At 42.2% G+C, this 18,808-nt stretch overlaps 1 protein-coding gene across 2 annotated transcripts in view; it reads right to left on the bottom strand.

The window, feature by feature from the left end:
• Nucleotides 1-3,791: 3,791 nt before the first annotated feature.
• Nucleotides 3,792-18,808, bottom strand: part of RNF135 (ring finger protein 135) — a 28,940-nt gene continuing 13,923 nt past the window's right edge. For both annotated transcript variants that reach the window (XM_060203983.1, XM_007530833.3), the window contains 3 exons: nt 14,389-14,548; nt 6,750-6,836; nt 3,792-4,876 (listed from right to left, as the gene is read on the bottom strand). In XM_060203983.1, coding sequence (XP_060059966.1) covers nt 4,347-4,876; nt 6,750-6,836; nt 14,389-14,548 — 777 coding nt within the window. In that variant the 3' untranslated portion in view covers nt 3,792-4,346. The remainder of the gene's footprint in view (nt 4,877-6,749; nt 6,837-14,388; nt 14,549-18,808) is intronic.

The following is an 18,808-nucleotide window of genomic DNA, read 5'->3' on the forward strand; positions in this document are numbered from 1 at the left end:
CAGAGAGAAATGGAGAGGGGAGGGGAAGACAGAGGGGGGAGAGAAAGATAGACACCTGCAGACCTGCTTCATGGCTTGTGAAGTGACTCCCCTGCAAGTGGAGAGCTGGGGGCTTGAACTGGGATCCTTATGCTGGTCCTTGTGCTTTGCACCACATGCGCTTAACCTGCTGTGCTACCCTCTGACTCCCCCATTTATTTATTTTTAAGGGTCTTTTTGATGTTTTGTTTTTGCCACCAGGATTATTGTTGGAGCTCAGTGCTTGCTCGATGAATCCATTGTTCCCAGTGGCATTTATTTATTTATTTATTTATTTATTTTTTTATTTTTTGGATAGCAACAGAAAAATTGAGAGGAAAGGGGGGAGGGGAGAGAGAGAGAGAGAGAGACAGAGACCTGCAGGACTGCTTCACAATTCATGACACTTCCTCATCCTGCAGTTGGGAGCATGGGTTTGAATCTTGGTCTTTGCACTTGGTAATGTGTATTCCTCTACCAGATGTACCACCACCCAGCCCTTTGTTTTATTCCAATAAACCTCTGAGAAGTCCGAGAAAGTACAAGGGGGCCAGGTGGTAGTAGACCTGGTTAAGTGCACAGTGTTAGCATGTGCAAGGACCTGGGTTCAAGCCCCTAGTCCTCACCTGTAGGAGGAAGACTTCACAAGTGGAGAAGCAGTGCTTCTGGTTTCTCTCTGTCTCTTTCTCCCTATCTTTCCCTTCCTCTCAATTTCTCTCTGTTATATCTAATAAAATTAATAAAGTTTGGGAGTTGGGCGTTAGCGCATCGGGTTAAGCACAGGTTGTGCAAAGCACAAGGACCGGCGTAAGGATCCCGGTTTGAGCCCCCGGCTCCCCACCTGCAGGGGAGTCACTTCACAAGCGGTGAAGCAGGTCTGCCGGTGTCTGTCTTTCTTCCCCCTCTGTCTTCCCCTCCTCTCTCCATTTCTCTCTGTCCTATCCAGCAACGACAAAACAATAATAACTACAACAATAAAAAACAAGGGCAACAAAATGGAATAAATAAATAAATTTTTAAAAAATTAATAAAGTTTAAAATTGAAAAAAAAATAACAAAGTGCAGGTAAGAATTATTTCCAGGATCAGTTATTAAGAGAAAGCTTACTAGACAGAGCACACAAGTAACCCCATGAGAGCATCATGAACAGCACTAGAGAAGCTCTTTGTACATTGGAATACTGTGTGGTGTCTCTTCTGTATCTTCCTCTCCTAAATAAGTAAGTAAATAAATAAAATTAAATTTTAGTGTAGGAGATCACTCACTGGTACTATGCATATGTTAGGTCATTCTCTGAAAATTCATAATTTTTTAAAAATAATAATTCCCATTTTACAGGAGAAAGAAAAGCACAGATATTAACTCTACCATCAAAGGTTTCCTGTATGGTTTGAATGCAAGACTTCTACTCAATCTGGTCCAGCAGAATAGAATTTTCACATATTTCAAAACAGGTGCTAATCCAGCATGAGATCTACTGATGGATCTACAATCCAGTTTTTTAAAGTAATTTTATTTATTTATTTATTTATTTTGGCTAGAGACAGAGAAAAGTTTAGAGGGAAGGAGAAGATAGAGAGGGAGGAGAAAGAGAGAGAGACACCTGTAGTATTACTTCACCTCTTGTGAAACTTCCCCCCTGCAGGTAGGGACTGAGACTTGAGAGCAGTTTGAGCACTGTAACATATGTGCTCTGTAACATATGTGCTCTCAGTTTGAGCACTGTAACATATGAGCTCTGTAACATATGTGCTCTCAGTTGAGCACTGTAACATATGAGCTCTGTAACATATGTGCTCTCAGTTTGAGCACTGTAACATATGTGCTCGGACATATGTGCCACCACTGGGCCCTATGTGACCGAGTTTTTAGCTGGACAGCCATCATGCTGGTGGTGGGGTGGGCATTCAGTGCTGTGGTCTTTCCCTCATTCCCACTGTCTCTCTGTCTCTATCTCTTTGTATCTGAAAAAGTCAGCCCAGAGTTGTATAACCCTTTTGACAACAAAAAGAAAAATTGGGGCCAAGTGGTGGCACACTAGATCAAGTGCACACAGTACCATGTGCAAGAATCTGGCTTCAAGCTCCCTCTCCTTACCTGCAGGGGGAATGCTTCTTTCATAAGCAATGAAATAGGTCGATAGGTGTCCCTCTTTCTCTCTTTCCCTCTTTATCTCTCTCTCTGCCCTCTCAATTTCTCTCTGTCCTACCCAATAAAAAAAGAGAGAGAGAGAAAAGTAAAAAATGGTCCCTGGGAGCAGTGGATTCATAGTGACAGCACCAAGGCCCAGCAATAACCCTGGTGGTAGAGAGAAAGTAAAGTAAAGGCCCTTACTGAATAAATAACAAAGAGAGAGAGAGAAAGAAAGGAAGAAAGAAAGGAAGGAAGGAAGAAAGAAAGAAGCACATTAACTACTACTGTAGTGGTATGAGGGTTCTTTGTGACTTTATGAAAACGTTCTAAAATTTGATTGTGGGGTAGGAAAACTTCAGGGCTTAAATCAGACAAGTCATCTATCTATTGATTTTCAATTATGCACACTTGAAATCTATGTAATGTGTGCAGACACTTTAGTAGACAATAAATAAAAATTAGATTATGATGGTTCCATATCTCTGTAAATATACTAAAATCACTGATGTTCAGGTAGAATTTTATGGCATGTAAATTATACCTCAACAAAGCTGCTAAGAAAAGAAAACTTCCTTTTTTTCAATGACAGGACTAAAGACTTGTGGTTGTGGATATATATTTGGGTGCTAAGGGAAATGCAAGGAAGAAATTGCTGTGACAGTCTTCCTTTTAAAGGTTTTGTGAGTGGGACATGCGACGTTGTTGCTGGGGTGCACAGCCAGAGGGTTTAACAAAGGACTTTACCTTAAACAGTATTCGTTCACCAAGTTTTTGTACAGTTTTTTTTTTTGCATCTGTTTCATTACATAATGAAGTGGTTTTTTAAAGTACAGGGTGGGAGTCAGGCGGTTGCGCAGTGGTTTAAGTGCAGGTGGCGCCAAGCGCAAGGACCAGCGTAAGGATCTGGGTTCGAGCCCCCGGCTCCCCACCTGCAGGGGAGTCGCTTCACAAGCGGTGAAGCAGGTGTCTGCAGGTGTCTTTCTCTCCTCCCTCTGTCTTCCCCCCCTCCCTCCATTCCTGTCTTATCCAACAACAATGACATCAATAATAACTACAACAATAAAACAACAAGGGCAACAAAAGGGAATAAATAAATAAATATTTTTTAAAAAGTACAGGGTATGAAATGACAGCCAACTCTGATTTTTTGGATAATACAGAGAGAAATTGAGAGGGATGGGGAAGATAGAAAGGGAGAGAGAAAGACACCTGCAGACCTGCTTCACCGTTTGTGAAGTGACCCCCCCATACAGGTGGGGAGCAGGGGGCTCGAACTGTGATCTTTGAGCAGGTCCTTGGGTTTGTACTACTGTGCTTCACCCGGTGCCCCACCACCTGGCCCCTCTCTCTCCCTCTCTGTCGCCTCCTTCCCTCTCAACTTCTGGCTGTCTCTATCCAGTAAAAAAAAATAATAAATAAATAAATGAACAAACAAACAAACTCCAAAACAGAAGCCTCAGTTAAGCTTTGCCCTAACTCCTGTCATGTTGTTTAGAATGACTAAGATTGTAGTAATACACAGCAAATGATGGGATGCCGCTTGTGTTTTGGTCTGTGTGTGTCTACGGTAGGGGGGTATTCCCTAAAACCACTCTGAGGCTCAGTGATCCAGCCAAAGGACTCACATAACCCAATGAAGCTGTTATACTCTCAGTTACAATTTATTATAATGAAAAGATACAGATTAAAATCATCAGTAGAAAAAGGCACACAGAGCAGGGGTCAAGTGGCCCCAACCATCTTCCCTCACTGGAAATTGGAGAACATTTAATTCTCCCTGAAACAATGTGTAACAAAGCATAAGGAGTACTGTCAACCAGGGAAGCTCATGCAAGCCTTGGTGTCTGGAGCTTTTATTGGGGCTCAGTCAAGTAAGCAGACATCATCACCCATGTGGCCAGCTTTAGTCTCCAGCACATCCAGAGGTCAAGCAGATACATAAACCAAGTCTCCCATGTAAACAAAGCCACTCTTATCAGGCAGCATATTCCAAAGGCTTAAAAGTCACCTGTGCAGAGGCAATGCAGGGCTGTACTTTCTTTGGAGTATGCTGAGTTTGCATATCCTATCTTCAGAATTAGCCCTTTCCTGTGCACACTTCGATTTCAGAAGTAGGATTCTTAAGTCAAGCTGCCACCTTGAGAGAGAGAGAGAGATCAAGAAACCATTGTGATTTAACATTTGATGAGGAATATTTATACCTTTGCTGGCCTTATAGTCAGGGCATTCCCAGGATGCAAGCCATAGAGCCAGAATGCAGGGTGCAGAGGAGATGTGACAGAGATCCGACACTCAAAGAGATGCTTCTTCTGATCAGCTACTGAATAAAAGGCAAGCTTCCCCTCCTCAAAGCTCAGCCAGATGCCCACCACCTTAGGTCTCTCTGAGTCGAGGACCGTCTTCTTGATCTCATGCCATACAGACAGCTCACTAGTCTCATTCCACTCTATACACCAGGAGTCACTGGTCCTTCCCAACATATGGTTTCTTCCCATTCCTCCAGAAGCCACCCCAACAGCCCAGTGGTTGCAGTGCTGAGTGTCTACTTCCCAGTACTGCTGCCCAGAAGACAGAGCCTGGGAACACAAGACTTGGCAATGTGTAAACCTCTTTGGATTCCAGTGATAGTTCTGTAGGAACTTGGATACAGTCACAGTCCTGCAGTCTTCAGACATTTCCAGGCTACAGGAGAGGCTTTCTCGGTCAAAGGTTGGACTGATGGTGCCTGAGAGTAGAGATGGGGGATGGAGAGTGAGAATGGGGTGGAGGTAAGGGGTAAAATAAGATTATGGTCATCTGCACTAGGAGATCCTCATATCAAGTGGGGGGTAGATAGCATAACAGTTATGCAAAGAGACTCTCATGCGTGAGGCTCCAAAATCCAGGTTCAATCCCCCGCACCACCATAAGCCAGAGGTGAGCAGTGGTCTGGTTAAAAAAAAAAAAAAAGAGAGAGAGAGAGATTCTCATATAGAAGCTCTGAATCTTTGGGTATGATAATGACTCACTCATACTAGTATTAAAATTAAAATTGAGGGGGCTGGGTGGTGGCACATTGGGTTAAGTGCACATAGTACGAAGCTCAAGGACCCATGAAAGGATCCCAGTTCAAACCCCAGCTCCCCACCTGCAGGGAGGTCACTTCACAGGTAGTGAAGCAGGTCGCAGGTGTCTTTCTCTCCTCTTCTCTATCTTCCCCTCCCGCCTCAATTTCTGTCCTATCAAAAAAAAAAAAAATTTTTTTTTTTTTAAATGGCCACAGGAGCAATGCAGGCACCAAGCCCCAGTGATAACCCTGGAGGCAAAAAAAAATTTTTAACTTAAATTGAAATTGGCACATGAACTTTTTAGTATTTGATTAATACTCTCTCCTGCCTTAATCTCCATTATTCAACCATTAGCCCTCTTTCAGGAAATTTCTCTAAATCCCACCCAGCAGAAAAACAGCACTTGTTTTTTTCAAGACTTCTCATGCCTCATGACATTTACCATCTTCTAGCATCAGTGTAGAACTCTCCAGCTACGCAGAAACTACCTGAATGACATTCCATACTATTTCCTATCAAGTAAAGTATTGCTGAAACTCGTATAGCATGACTACTGCAGGCTCACAGTGACATAGTCACTCAGCTAACCATGATGACCATCCCATGAGGGAAGGGAATACTATTACTAACTCTACAGATGAGGGAACGGAGGCTATAAGAGGCTACATGACTTACCCAAGACTGTGCAGCTAGTGAACAAAGGAACTAGGAGTTCAAGCCCAAGGAGTCTGGCTCCAGGGTCCATGTTCTCAAGGGCATAAATAGTGTACTTAAATAGGCTGAGGAAGTGGTAGCTGACTGTGGATGTGGCCCCAGGGAGGATGCTTAATGGTTGATTGGGCTCTGAGCACTCGAGGATTTGGCAAAGATCGGAATTTGGAATTCACGGGCCAGGGAGATAGCATTATAAATATGCAAAAAACTTTAATGCCTGAGGTTCTGATGTCACAAATTCAACACCTGCCACCACCATAAGGCAGAGTTGAGCAGTGTTCTGGTTAAAGAAGTAGAAGGGAGGAGGAGGAGGATGGGAAAGATGGGGAGAAGGAAGAAGTAGGAGAAAGAGAAGGAGGAATTGGGAATTCTTTGATTTTTTTTTTCTTTCTTTTTTTGCCTCCAGAGTTATCATTGGGGCTTGGTGTGCCTACACTAGAATACACTGCTCCTGGTGGCCCTTTTCTCTCTCTCTCTCTTTTTTAATTGGATAGGACAGAGAGAAATTGAGAGGACAGGGGAGATAGAGAGGAAGAGAGACAGGGAGATACCTGCAGACCCGCTTCACCACTTGTGAAGTGACCCTCTACAGGTGGGGAGCCAGGGACTCAAACCAGGATCCCTTGCATGGGTCCTTGTGCTTTGAACTGTGTGCGCTTAACCTGGTGCACCACTGCCTGGCTCCCTTTTCTTTGTAATCAATTCCTGATGTACAAGGACTTGCTGTGGGGATACTGAGCTATCAAGTGGGCCTAGCAACTGAGCAATGGGCACAGCACATGCTCATATCTCCTTCCTGCAACAACCAAAGCTAATTTCATCAGATCACATACTTACATTGTGTAAACCGGGAGGCCTTCTTGGGGATAGCATGGTTCTGGACAGGCAGCAGGCCAGAGAGAGATGGAGCTTCTGGGAGTTCCACTAAGGAATAAAAATATTTTTAAAAGGGGATAAGATCCCATCAAAAAAGAAGAAAAAGAGAAAGGAGGAAGAGAAAGAGAGAAAAGTAAAATGGGTGCCTGGGAAAGTGGCTTAAAGGGTAAAAGGCAGAACTTACTTACATGTGCGAAGCCCTAGTTTGAGCCCCAACACTGCATATGGAGGAGTAAGGAAAACATGTGACAAATTTTTTAAAAATATTTATTTTATTTATTTATTCCCTTTTGTTACCCTTGTTGTTTTATTGTTGTAGTTATTATTGTTGTTGTCGTCGTTGTTGGATAGGACAGAGAGAAATGGAGAAAGGAGGGGAAGACAGAGAGGAGGAGAGAAAGATAGACACCTGCAGACCTGCTTCACCGCCTGTGAAGTGACTCCCCGGGGAGCAGGTGGGGAGCCGGGGTGGGGAGCCGGGGTTCGAACCAGGATCCTTATGCCGGTCCTTGTGCTTTGCGCCACCTGCGCTTAACCCGCTGCGCTACAGCCCAACTCCCAACATGTGACAATTTTTATAAAATAAAATAAAATAAAAACAAGCATCCTGGGAGGTAGTGCCATGGATAAAGCAGTGAACTACTGGACTCTCAGGCATGAGGTCCTGAGTTTGATCTCTAGTTTTATATGTGCCAGAGTGATGTTCTGTTTCTCTCTCTCTTTTTCTCTCTCTCATAAATAAGTACATCTTAAAAATGTATTATTTGGCCAGGTGGTAGCACACCCAGTTGAGCACACATGTTACCATGTGCAAGGATTTGGGTTCAAGCCCCCGGCCCTAAGTGTCATAGGTTTCCTTCTCTGTCCCTCTCTATCTCCCCCTTCCCTCTCAATATCTCTGTTTCTATCCAACAAATAAATAAATACATATATAAATAAATAAATTTAAAGTAAACATTAAAATTTTAAATGTAGTATTATTAAGCAATTGGGTTTTTTGTCTACCAGGGTTATTGTTGGGGCTTGGGGTCTGCATAATTCCCCATAGTTCCTGGAAGACATTTTTTTTCCTTTCTGCTTTTGACAAATGGTTAGAGATAGAGACAGAGAGAGAAAAGAGAGGGGTCAGGTGATGGTACACCTGGTTAAGCACTCACATTACAGTGCACAAGAATCCAGGTTCAAGCCCCTAGTCCCCACCTGCAGGGGGAAGCTTCGCGAGTGGTGAAGCAGTGCTGCAGGTGTCTCTCTGTCTCTTTCCCTCTCTATTTCCCCCCTGAATATCTCTCTGTCTCTATCCAATAATAAATAAATGAAAAGATTTTAAAAAGAGAGAAAGAGAGAAAAAAGGGATACCTGCAGCACTGCTTCACTATATATATGAAGCTTCCCCCCCCCCCTGCAGGTAGGAACTGGGACTTGAACCTAGGTCATCACATTTTGTTATCTGCATACTCTACTAGGTAAATAGCCACCTATCCACTTAAGCAGTTGGTTTTACAGACATAACTGTTATGTAAATTTAATTACTCTGAAATTTCTTTAGAGCAGAATCTAAAGAATCTCATTTCTCCAGGTTGAGGAGTTAACTCGGCAGGAAAGTGCCTTCCTTACACGAATGAGGCTCTGGGTCAGGCCCTTGTACCACATGAGAACAGCATGAGAGAGAACTTCATAGATGATGAAACAGTGCTTTCTGTTCTCTCCCATATAGAAAAAGCAAAGGAAAATTAAGGGCCAGGAGATAGCTCCACTAGTAGTGTGCACTCTACCACGTGCAAGGGCCTGGGTTCCAGTCACCTCACTGCATGGAAGCCCAGCACAGTGGATGCACTGAAGGGACGTGTGCTGGAGCAGTGCTAGTGTCTCTCCTCTCTTTCCGTTTTTCCCTTCATCCTCTCTATTTCTGTCTCCTCTCTCTTTCTCTGAAATGAAGAATGAAATAATTGGCTTGGGGTGTCCATTTAGTGATGATATTGTACACGCAGAAGGCTCGGAGCCCGTTTCTTGGTGCTGTATTAAATAGAAGTAAATATAACCAGGATTCCTTGGGAATATGATGTAATTAATTTCAGAGATAGTTCTCTTACAATTGCTCTGTTAAGTAGAATTCTTCTTTGTAAAAATCCCTTTTCAATAATTAAATTGAAATTACAAATAACCACCCCTGCCAGGGAAAACTATACCAAAATGATCCCCAAAACTTTAGCATGCATTAAAATCCGTTACAAAGTTGTAAAAAAATGTTAACATTTTGACCTATTCTCAAGGATGCTAACTTAGTAGTTTGGCAGCAGGCATTGGATCCTGTATTGTAGCCAGTGATAGAGTCCTCGGCCATATTTGAGAAGTCCTGCTCTGTTTAGGCTGTGCCATTTCCATGGCAGTTGATGGAGCACTTACATTGAGTCAAAGGAAATCATTGTGGTGAGGCAGTCAAATTGCTTGGCAGCTGTTAAAGCACTGTCTTGAAAAACAGCTAAACTATTGTCGTAAAAGCAACCCTGTGAAAACTTCAGGGAATAGTGTTTCAGGAAATAACAATATATCCAGATCATGTGTTTTTAAAATGTCGTAGGCCAGCCCGAATCATTAAAAAAAATAAAATAGAGGAAAAAATTATATTGTAGTGGTGTACTCACTCAAGCACACAGATTACCATGTACAAGGACCTGGGTTCAAAAACCCTGATCCCCACCTGCAGGATGGAAGCTTTACAAGTGGTGAAGGAGTGTTGCAGCTGTCTCTCTCTTTCTTTCTTTCTCTCTCCCCTCTCAATCTCTCTATCCTATTAAAGACAAGAAAAAGAGAAAAACATGGTTTCTGGTAGTGGTGAATTTGTCATACAAGCACCAAGCCCCAGTGACAACCCTGGTGGGGGAAAAAATTGTGTGTGTCTCAGTATGTGTGTGTGTGTCTAATATATATGTATTTTGTATTTGCCAAAAATATTTAAATTTTCTAAGTTGAATCTACAAAATTGCTTAAAATGCATAAGCTCAAAAAATAAAAAATGAAATTGCCATATGATCATGCAATTCCACTTGTGGTTAAATATATCCAAAAAGAGTTGAAATCAGGGTCTTTATGTCATTTCATTTTTATATTTATTTTACTTTTGGGCTCTGTCGATGAAACCCAGGGTTTGATTCTTGCAAAGTATGTGCTCTAACACTGATTATATATAGCACTGATTATACATATGTGCTCTAACACTGATTATATATAGCACTGATTATACATATGTGCTCTAACACTGATTATATATAGCACTGATTATACATATGTGCTCTAACACTGATTATATATAGCACTGATTATACATATGTGCTCTAACACTGATTATATATAGCACTGATTATACATATGTGCTCTAACACTGATTATATATAGCACTGATTATACATATGTGCTCTAACACTGATTATATATAGCACTGATTATACATATGTGCTCTAACACTGATTATATATAGCACTGATTATACATATGTGCTCTAACACTGATTATATATAGCACTGATTATACATATGTGCTCTAACACTGATTATATATAGCACTGATTATACATATGTGCTCTAACACTGATTATATATAACATCCTGGCTCCTTTATTTTTAAAAAATATTTTTTTTATTTATTATCGGATAGAGACAGAGAGAAGTTGGGAGGGGTGGAGGAGGGAGAGAGACAGAGAGACACCTGAAGCCCTGCTTTATCTCTCGTGAAGGTTTCCCCCTGCAGGTAGGTGGGGACCAGTGTCTTGAACCTGGGTCCTTGTGCACTGTAATGAATTTGGAGAAAGAGTATTTGAAGAAAGAGAACCAGAGCATCACTCTGATACATGCAATACCAGGGATCGAGTTTGGGAGCTCATGCTTGAGAATTCAATTCTTTATCCACTGCATCAGTTCCCAGGCCACTCCTGACTCCTTTAACACAAGAGTCTTGAAGAGATATCCGCACACCCATGTTTATAGCCATTTTATCACAATAGCCAAGGGCAGAAGTGATACAAATGTCCATCTATAGAAAATGGATAAACAGCATGTATAGTAAATACTTTTCATTCAGCTTTAAAAAGATATTCTAGGGTAGTCCGGGAGATGGCGCAGTGGACAAAGCACTGGACTCTCAGCTCGAGGTCCTGAGTTTGATCCCTGGCAGCACATGTACCAGAGTGATGTCTGGTTCTTTCTCTCTCTCCTATATTTCTCATTAATAAATAAATAAAATATTTTAAAATATATATATTCTAGGGAGCTGGGCAGTAGCCAGCGGGATAAGCACATATGATGCAAATCGCAAGGACCAACATAAGGATCCCGGTTCAAGCCCCTGGCTCCCCACCTGCAGGGGAGTCACTTCACAGGCAGTGAAGCAGGTCTGCAGGTGTCTACCTTTCTCTCCCCGTCTCTGTCTTTGCCTCCTCTGTCAATTTCTCTCTGTCCAATCCAACAACAACAGCAATGGCAACAATAACAATAACAATAACAAGGGCAACAAAGGGGAAAAATGGCATCCAGGAGCAGTGGATTCATAGTGCAGACACAGAGTCCCAGTGACAACCCTGGAGGCAAAAAAAAAAAAAAAAAAAAAAAAGTTATTCTAGTGGCTGGGAGGGTGGCTTGGCAGTATAGTGCAGTCTTTCATGGTTGAGGTAGCAGGGACCAGCACCTCATCTGCCCAACAGTGCTCTGACCATTCTTGTTTGCTCATAAAAAAAGGTTATTTTGAGACAATGCCATCAATGGATGAAGTTTGAGGACAAGTATGCTAAATGAAATAAGTACATCACAATCTAAATTCATATTTGCCTGTACTTGCACAAGTAAATTCTGAATGGGCTCTCAGGGAAAATTGTTAGTGGGGCCAGGTGGTAGCGCACCTGGTTGAATGTACATGTTACAATGCACAAGGACCTGGGTTCAAGCCCCCAGTCCCCACCCGCAGGGGGAAAGCTTTGTGAGTGGTGAAGCATGTCTGCAGATGTCTCTGTTACTCTCCCTCTGTATCTCCCCCTTCCCTCTCAATTTCTGTCTTATGCAATAAATAAGTAAAGATAATAAAGTTGTTAGTATAAGTAGCTAACTAAGGACAATAAAAGTACTAGGGCAAGGATAAGGAAGATACTTTTACTACATCTTTTTAAGAGAGTTTTGATTTGGAAATGTAAAAAGTGAAATGTAGTGGCTGGGGAGTCAGCACAATGATAGAGCACAGAACTTAGAGGTGTGAGGTCCCAAATTCAATAGCTGGAACTTCACGTGCCAGAGTGATGCTTTGAATCTTCTTTCTCATATATGAATAAATATATCTTCAAATGTCTTATTTTTATGTTTTTTATTGCCACCAAAGTGATTGCTAGTGGTCATTTTTACTCCCCTGCCCTTTTTTATTTTAGTTGATATAACAATGGGACATTGAGAGGGGGAAGGAGAGGGAGAAAGTACCCAGTGGAGTACACGCACATTACCATGTGTAGGTGTCCATCTTTCTCTCTCCCTCTCTATCTTCCCCTCCCCTCTCAATTTCTCTCTTGCCTATCAAATAAAATAGAAAGAAAAATAAGTAATAAATCTACAGACATAAAGTAAACCACTAAGGAACTCAACCTAAATTTAGAAACACAGTATCTATCCAAGGAGGCATTTCTCAGATAATGTTTGCACAACTAACAACTATGCTCTACAAATTACCCTAAAAAAAAAAAAACTTTTTTCAAGGAACCATGCTTCTCCACTTAAATAGGGAGAAATCAGAGATATTATCTAAGATGTCAGAGATACCTTAGATGTAATCTAAGATACATCAAGTTCGCAGTGGCCAGAGCAGCAGGTGGAGCTGAGGGAGACCAGAGCGAATGTCTATAACACAGGTGTTACTTTTCTGTTGCTTTCTTTCTTTCTCTCTTTCAGATAGAGACAGAGAAATTGAGAGGGGGAGAAATAGTGAGAAATAGAGAGAGAGACACCTGCAGCCCTACTTCACCATTCATGAAGCTTTCCCTCTGCAAGTAGGGACCAGGGGATTGAACACGCATCTTTGTGCACTTTAATGTGTGTGCTTAACAAGGTGCACCGCCACTTGGTCCCACAGGTGTTACTCCTCAAACACAATTGAGGACCAGCTGTGAGCTTACAAAGTCAGGACAAGACAGAGAGATTCATATATATATATATAATTTTTATTTATTTATTCCCTTTTGTTGCCCTTGTTGTAGGACAGAGAGATTTATTTATTTTTATTTTTTTAATTTTTTGCCTCTAGGGTTATTGCTGGGGCTTGGTGCTTGCACTAAGAATCCATTGTTCCTGGAGGCCATTTTTTTCCCATTTTTGTTACCCTTATTGTTATTGCTGTTGGATAGAATAGAGAGAAATTGAGAGAGAGACAGAGAGGGGGAGAGAAAGACAGACACCTGCAGACCTGCTTCACCATTTGTAAAGAGAACCCCCTGTAGGTGGGGAGCTGGGAGCTCGAACCGGGATCCTTCTGCTGGTCCTTGTGCTTTGCGCCTTGTGCACTTAACCTGTTGCACTACTGCTCAGCCCCCGAGAGATTCATTCTTTTAATATTTTATTTTTATTTATTAATGAGAGGGATAGGCGCAGAAAGGGAAAGAAGCAAACATCACTCTGGCACATGTGCTACCAGGGTCAGAACTCGGGATCTCATGCTTGAGAATCCAACATTTTATCCACTGCACCACCTCCCGGACCACATGACAGAAAGATTGTATTTTAATACTAGCGGGGCCAGGCAGTGGTGCACCAGGTTAAGCGCACATAGAACAAGTGCAAGGACTTGTGTAAGGATCCCGGTTTGAGTCCCCGGCTCCCCACCTGTGGGGGGGTCACTTCACAAGCAGTAAAGCAGGCCTGCAGGTGTCTATCTTTCTCTTCCCCTCTCTATCAATTTCTCTCTGTCCTATCCTATAAAAAAGGAGGAGTGACCACAGAAGCAGTGGGTTTGTAGTGCCAGCACTGAGCATCAGCAATCACCCTGTTGAAAAAAAAATATATATATATATATATATATGTGTGTGTGTGTGTGTGTATATATATATATTTTTTAAATACTAGTAACAAACTAGTTTCTTTGCTTCTGGAGATCAAATCCAGGGCAAGGCATGAATTCCACCTTTGAGTTACATTCCTATCCTTATCAAGTACTGTTTACAAAGTTGCATAATTTGTTAAAAGGACATTTACTAGTGGGGGGGGGGGGGAGAGAGAGAGAGAAAGGGAGGGAGGGAGAGAGAAAGAGAGAGAGAAGGCTCTTTCTAAACTCCTGTAACACAGATAAACAGTTAACTAGCAAAAGCAGGTCTAAGTTCTGGATTGATGGGTCTTAGAGCATGTATTTCTATCAACGTACTGTGATACTTGTGTGATATTTCACACAGTCCTATCCAGAAGCATGTCTAACCACAAACACAGCTCAATCCACTCCTTTCACATGCACAGTTCCACAGGGGGAATCTAGTGGTCCAGTTGGGTTCCAAGATATGCCCCCCAAAAACAAAACCAGGGACCCCTTTGTCATTTCTCCCCAAGTTATATATTTAATCCCACTCTGCTAAATAAAGTCAACTTACCCTGTACTTGTTCTTCAGTAGGCTTTTTCCACGTGAAGTTTTTTTGTAATTTTTCCTGGATTCCTTCTAGGCTATGCAAAATGTCTTTTATTTTTCTTTCAGTTGTGTTGGAAGTCGTTAGTTTTACAGTTGAGGAAAGGTTCACTCCATCAGAAAAGGCCTAGTGGCAGGGGAGGCTGTGAATGATTATGCAAAAAGACTCACAAGCCTGAGTCTACAATGTCCCAGATTCAATCCCCCTTACCAGCACCATAAACTGGAGTTGAGCAACACTCTGGTAAAAACAAACACCTCGTTAGGAAATCTAGGAGACCTTGTAGACTAGAGAAAAAAAAAAAATAGGAAAGAGAAGGGAAGGGAAAGGAAGGAAAGGGGAGGAAATGTTTATTAATCAATCACGTAAAAAAAGAAATAAGTGAGGAAGGGTGAGATAGCATAATGGCTATACAAAAAAAAAAATTCATGCCTGAAACGTCAAAGGTTCAATCCTCCACACACCACTATCAGCCAGAGCTGTGGAGTGCTTTGGTCTCCCTTTCTCCATCTCTCTCTGTCTCTGTCTCTCTGTCCCTTTGTGTATCTTCCTTTCTGTATCTCTCTCTCATTGAAATAAAGCAAATAAGAAATATTTTATATTGTTATATGGGAAACTGGGGGATGTTATGCATGTACAAACCATTGTATTTACTATTGAATGTAAAACATTATTCTCCAATAAAGAAATTTAAAAAATATTTTAAATGAATAAGCAAATAAATAAGATTTATATAACAACTTCCATAGCTTAGTGTCCTTTTTATTTCTATTCATTGTATTGGGGAGTTAATTGTTTACAGGTATGATCTGTCATTTACCCATGACAGTCATTGTTGTCTGCAGATCACTCTCACCCCCAGAGTTCAGTCCTTTTCCACCATCATGTCCCAAGACCCCAATGCTCTCTCCATCCCCTCTCTTCCCCTCCTTCACAGGAGTCTTTTACTTTGGAACAATTGTATCCTCATTTTTACACAAGAAGATAAAATTCATTTAGTGCTCCCCTTAATGTACATTTTCAGTGATTCCAACCTAAACCTTATATAATGCTAATATAACTACTTCAATTGAAGAAAAAAAGTAAAGTACATAATTTAAACAGGTATAATTAATTTTATCATCTTACATTTTCACACTACCAATCATTTCTTTATATGAGCTTACTCTCACACACAATTTAATTTAATTTAATTTAATTTGTGCTGGGGCTTTTATTTGTGTGGTGCTATTGCTCCTGGTGGACTTGGGTTACTTTTTCCCCTTTTAATTTCAGACAGAGAGAGGGAGAGAGGGAGAGGGGGAAGGGGAGGGAGAGAAAGATGATGGCATTGCTCTACCATTCCTGAAGCAGCCATGCATGGTATTCCTTTGTGGTGCTTGGGTCTCAAACCTGGGTCCTCATGCATGATAGAATGTGCCCTCTACAGGGTGAGCTATCTCCTGGCCTTACAAGATCTCTTTTAATGCTCACACCAAGCCAGTGAAGCACCAAGTCATGTAACATTAGTCCTACTTTCCAGGTAAAAATATGAAACTCATGTAGATGAAACAGCTTGCCCAAGGTCATATTATTAGTCAATAGTAATGGCAGATCCAAAGGTTAGACTCGGGAGTCGGGCTGTAGCGCAGCGGCTTAAGCGCAGGTGGCGCAAAGCACAAGGACCGGCATAAGGATCCTGGTTCGAACCCCGGCTCCCCACCTGCAGGGGAGTCGCTTCACAGGCGGTGAAACAGGTCTGCAGGTGTCTATCTTTCTCTCCTCCTCTCTGTCTTCCCCTCCTCTCTCCATTTCTCTCTGTCCTATCCAACAACGACGACAATAATAACTACAACAATAAAACAACAAGGGCAACAAAAGGGAATAAATAAATAAAATATTAAAAAGAAAAAAGAACAAAGGTTAGACTCTTAGACTTTGCACCTCCAACATAGTGCATCCCTGAAGATGCATTTATTCACTCTCTCAGTGGGCATTTCTTGGGCATTTACTATGCACTAAGCACTGTGCTAAGCCTGGAGATACAAAGTGAACAAAAGGCCATCATCAAGGTCTTGTTCTTCATGAAGCTTAGAGTCCCTTGCAAGGGAAGAGGGACAACAAACATTAATAAATGATGGCAACAATCATTATCAAATTACAACTGTGATAAATGCTGCCAATCAAAGGAGCATCAAAATCATAATAGCCTCTAAGTAGGGGTGGAGGTCAGCTTGTACAAGGAAGTGAGTGGCAGTTTCTCTAAGAAAGTGATGCCCTGCTGGGGTTTGAAGGATGAGGAGAAATTACTGAGGTGACACATTCCATGCATTGTGTCCTGCCTGTGGTGGGAAGAGGGTGCCTCTTCTTCCTCCTCCTCCTCCTCCTCTTCCTCTCCTCCTCCTCCTTCTTCTTCTTCTCCTTCTTTCTCCTCCTCCTTCTTCTTCTTCCTCTTCTTCTTCTCCTTCTTTCTCCTCCTCCTCCTCTTCCTCTCCTCCTCCTCCTCCTCCTCCTCCTCCTTCTTCTTCTTCTTCCTCTTCTTCTTCTCCTTCTTTCTCCTCCTCCTCCTCTTTTTTTTTTTTTGCCTCCAGGGTTATTGCTGGGGCTCGAGGCCTGCACTACGAATCCACTGCTCCTGGAGGCCATTTTTTCCTTTTGTTGCCCTTGTTGTTTATCCTTGTTGTTATTATTGTCATTGTTGTTGTATAGGACAGAGAGAAATTGAGAGAGGAGGGAAAGAGAAAGATAGACACCTGCAGACCTGCTCACTTCTTGTAAAGTGACCCCTCTGCAGGTAGAGAACCAGGGGTTTGAACCAGGATCCTTATGCTGGTCCTTGAGTTTTTTGCCATGTGCCATGTGTGCTAAACCCTCTGCACTAACTGCCTGGCCACCTAGGGTGCCACTTCTGAGGAACTGACAGGGGCCAGTGCAGCTAGAGACTAAAGAGTCAGAGAGAGAGCTGGGATGATGAGATGGAGAGGTAGACAGGGATGGGATCCTGAGAATTTTATTGGGCTTTTGAGCACTTGAGATTTTAGTCTTTTTTTTTTTTTTTCTTTACCAGATACTGGCTCTAGCTTATGGTGTTGTGAGGAATTGAAACCCAGAACTCTGAGCCTCAGGCATGAGAGGGTTTTAGTCTTTTTTTTTTTTTTGAACTTTATTTTATTTTATTTAATATGACAGAGAGAGACTGAGAGGGAAAAGGGATGAAAAGGGAGAGGGAGAGAGAGCCCTGGGGGCCAGGCAGTGGTGCACCTGGTTAAGTGCATACACTACAGTGTGCAAGGTCTAGGATTCAAGCCCCCAGGCCCCACCTGCAGGGAAAAGCTTCTCGAGTGATGAAGAAGAGCTGCAGGTCTCTCTCTCTCTCTCTCTCTTTGCCTCCAGGGTTATTGCTGAGGCTCGGTGCCTGCACTAAGAACTGCTGCTCCTGGAGGCTATTTTCCCCTTTTGTTGCCCTTGTTGTTTATCATTGTTGTTGTTCTTGCTGTCATTGTTATTGGATAGGACAGAGAGAAATTGAGAGAAGAGTGGAAGACAGAGAGGGGGAGAGAAAGATAAACACCTGCAGACCTGCTTTACCGCTTGTGAAGTGACCGCCCTGCAGGTGAGGGCTCAAGCCAGGATACTTACTCCAGTCCTTGCACTTCAAGCAGTGTGCGCTTAACCCAATGCGCTACCGCTGGACCCCCTCTCTCTCCCTATCTTCCCCTCCCTCATAATTTCTCTCTGTCTCTATCCAATAATAACTAAACATTTAAAAAACAAAAGAGATAAGAGAGCCCTGTAGCACTGCTTCATCACTTGTGAAGCTTTCCCCCTGCAGATGGGAACTGAGGGCTTGAACTCAGGTCCTTGCACGTGATAATACATGCACATAACCAGGTGTGCCACTGCCCAGGCCCTTGGTTTCAATCTTACATAAAACAAATCCATTGAGTGTTTTGGTCTTCAGGGTTTTTTGTTTATTCCTATCTTTTTTAATCTTACCTATTTAAAAGTCTATCGTGTCAGATATGAGAATAGCTGTTCCTGCCCTTTTTTGTGGGCCATTGGCTTGTATGATAGTTTTCCATCCTTTCACTTTAAGTCTGTGTTTGTCTTGTTGAGTTAGGTGGGTTTCCTGTAGACAGCATATTGTTGGGTTGTGTTTTCTGATCCATCTTCCTACTCTGTGTCTTTTAATAGGTGAGTTCAGGCCATTGACATTTATTGATATCAAAGATTGAAGATATTTTAACGCCATTCTTGTAGAGTTTTAGAGTGTTTTGATATATGTTCTATTTGTGGTTGTTTATAGGAGACCTTTCAGAACTTCTTTCAGGGCAGGCTTGGTGATGGTTGCTTCCTTCAACTGTTGCTTGTCTGAGAAGGTTTTGATGCCTCCATCTAGTCTGAATG

This window comes from Erinaceus europaeus, chromosome 12 (genome assembly GCF_950295315.1).
Source record: "Erinaceus europaeus chromosome 12, mEriEur2.1, whole genome shotgun sequence".
NCBI lineage: Eukaryota > Metazoa > Chordata > Mammalia > Eulipotyphla > Erinaceidae > Erinaceus > Erinaceus europaeus.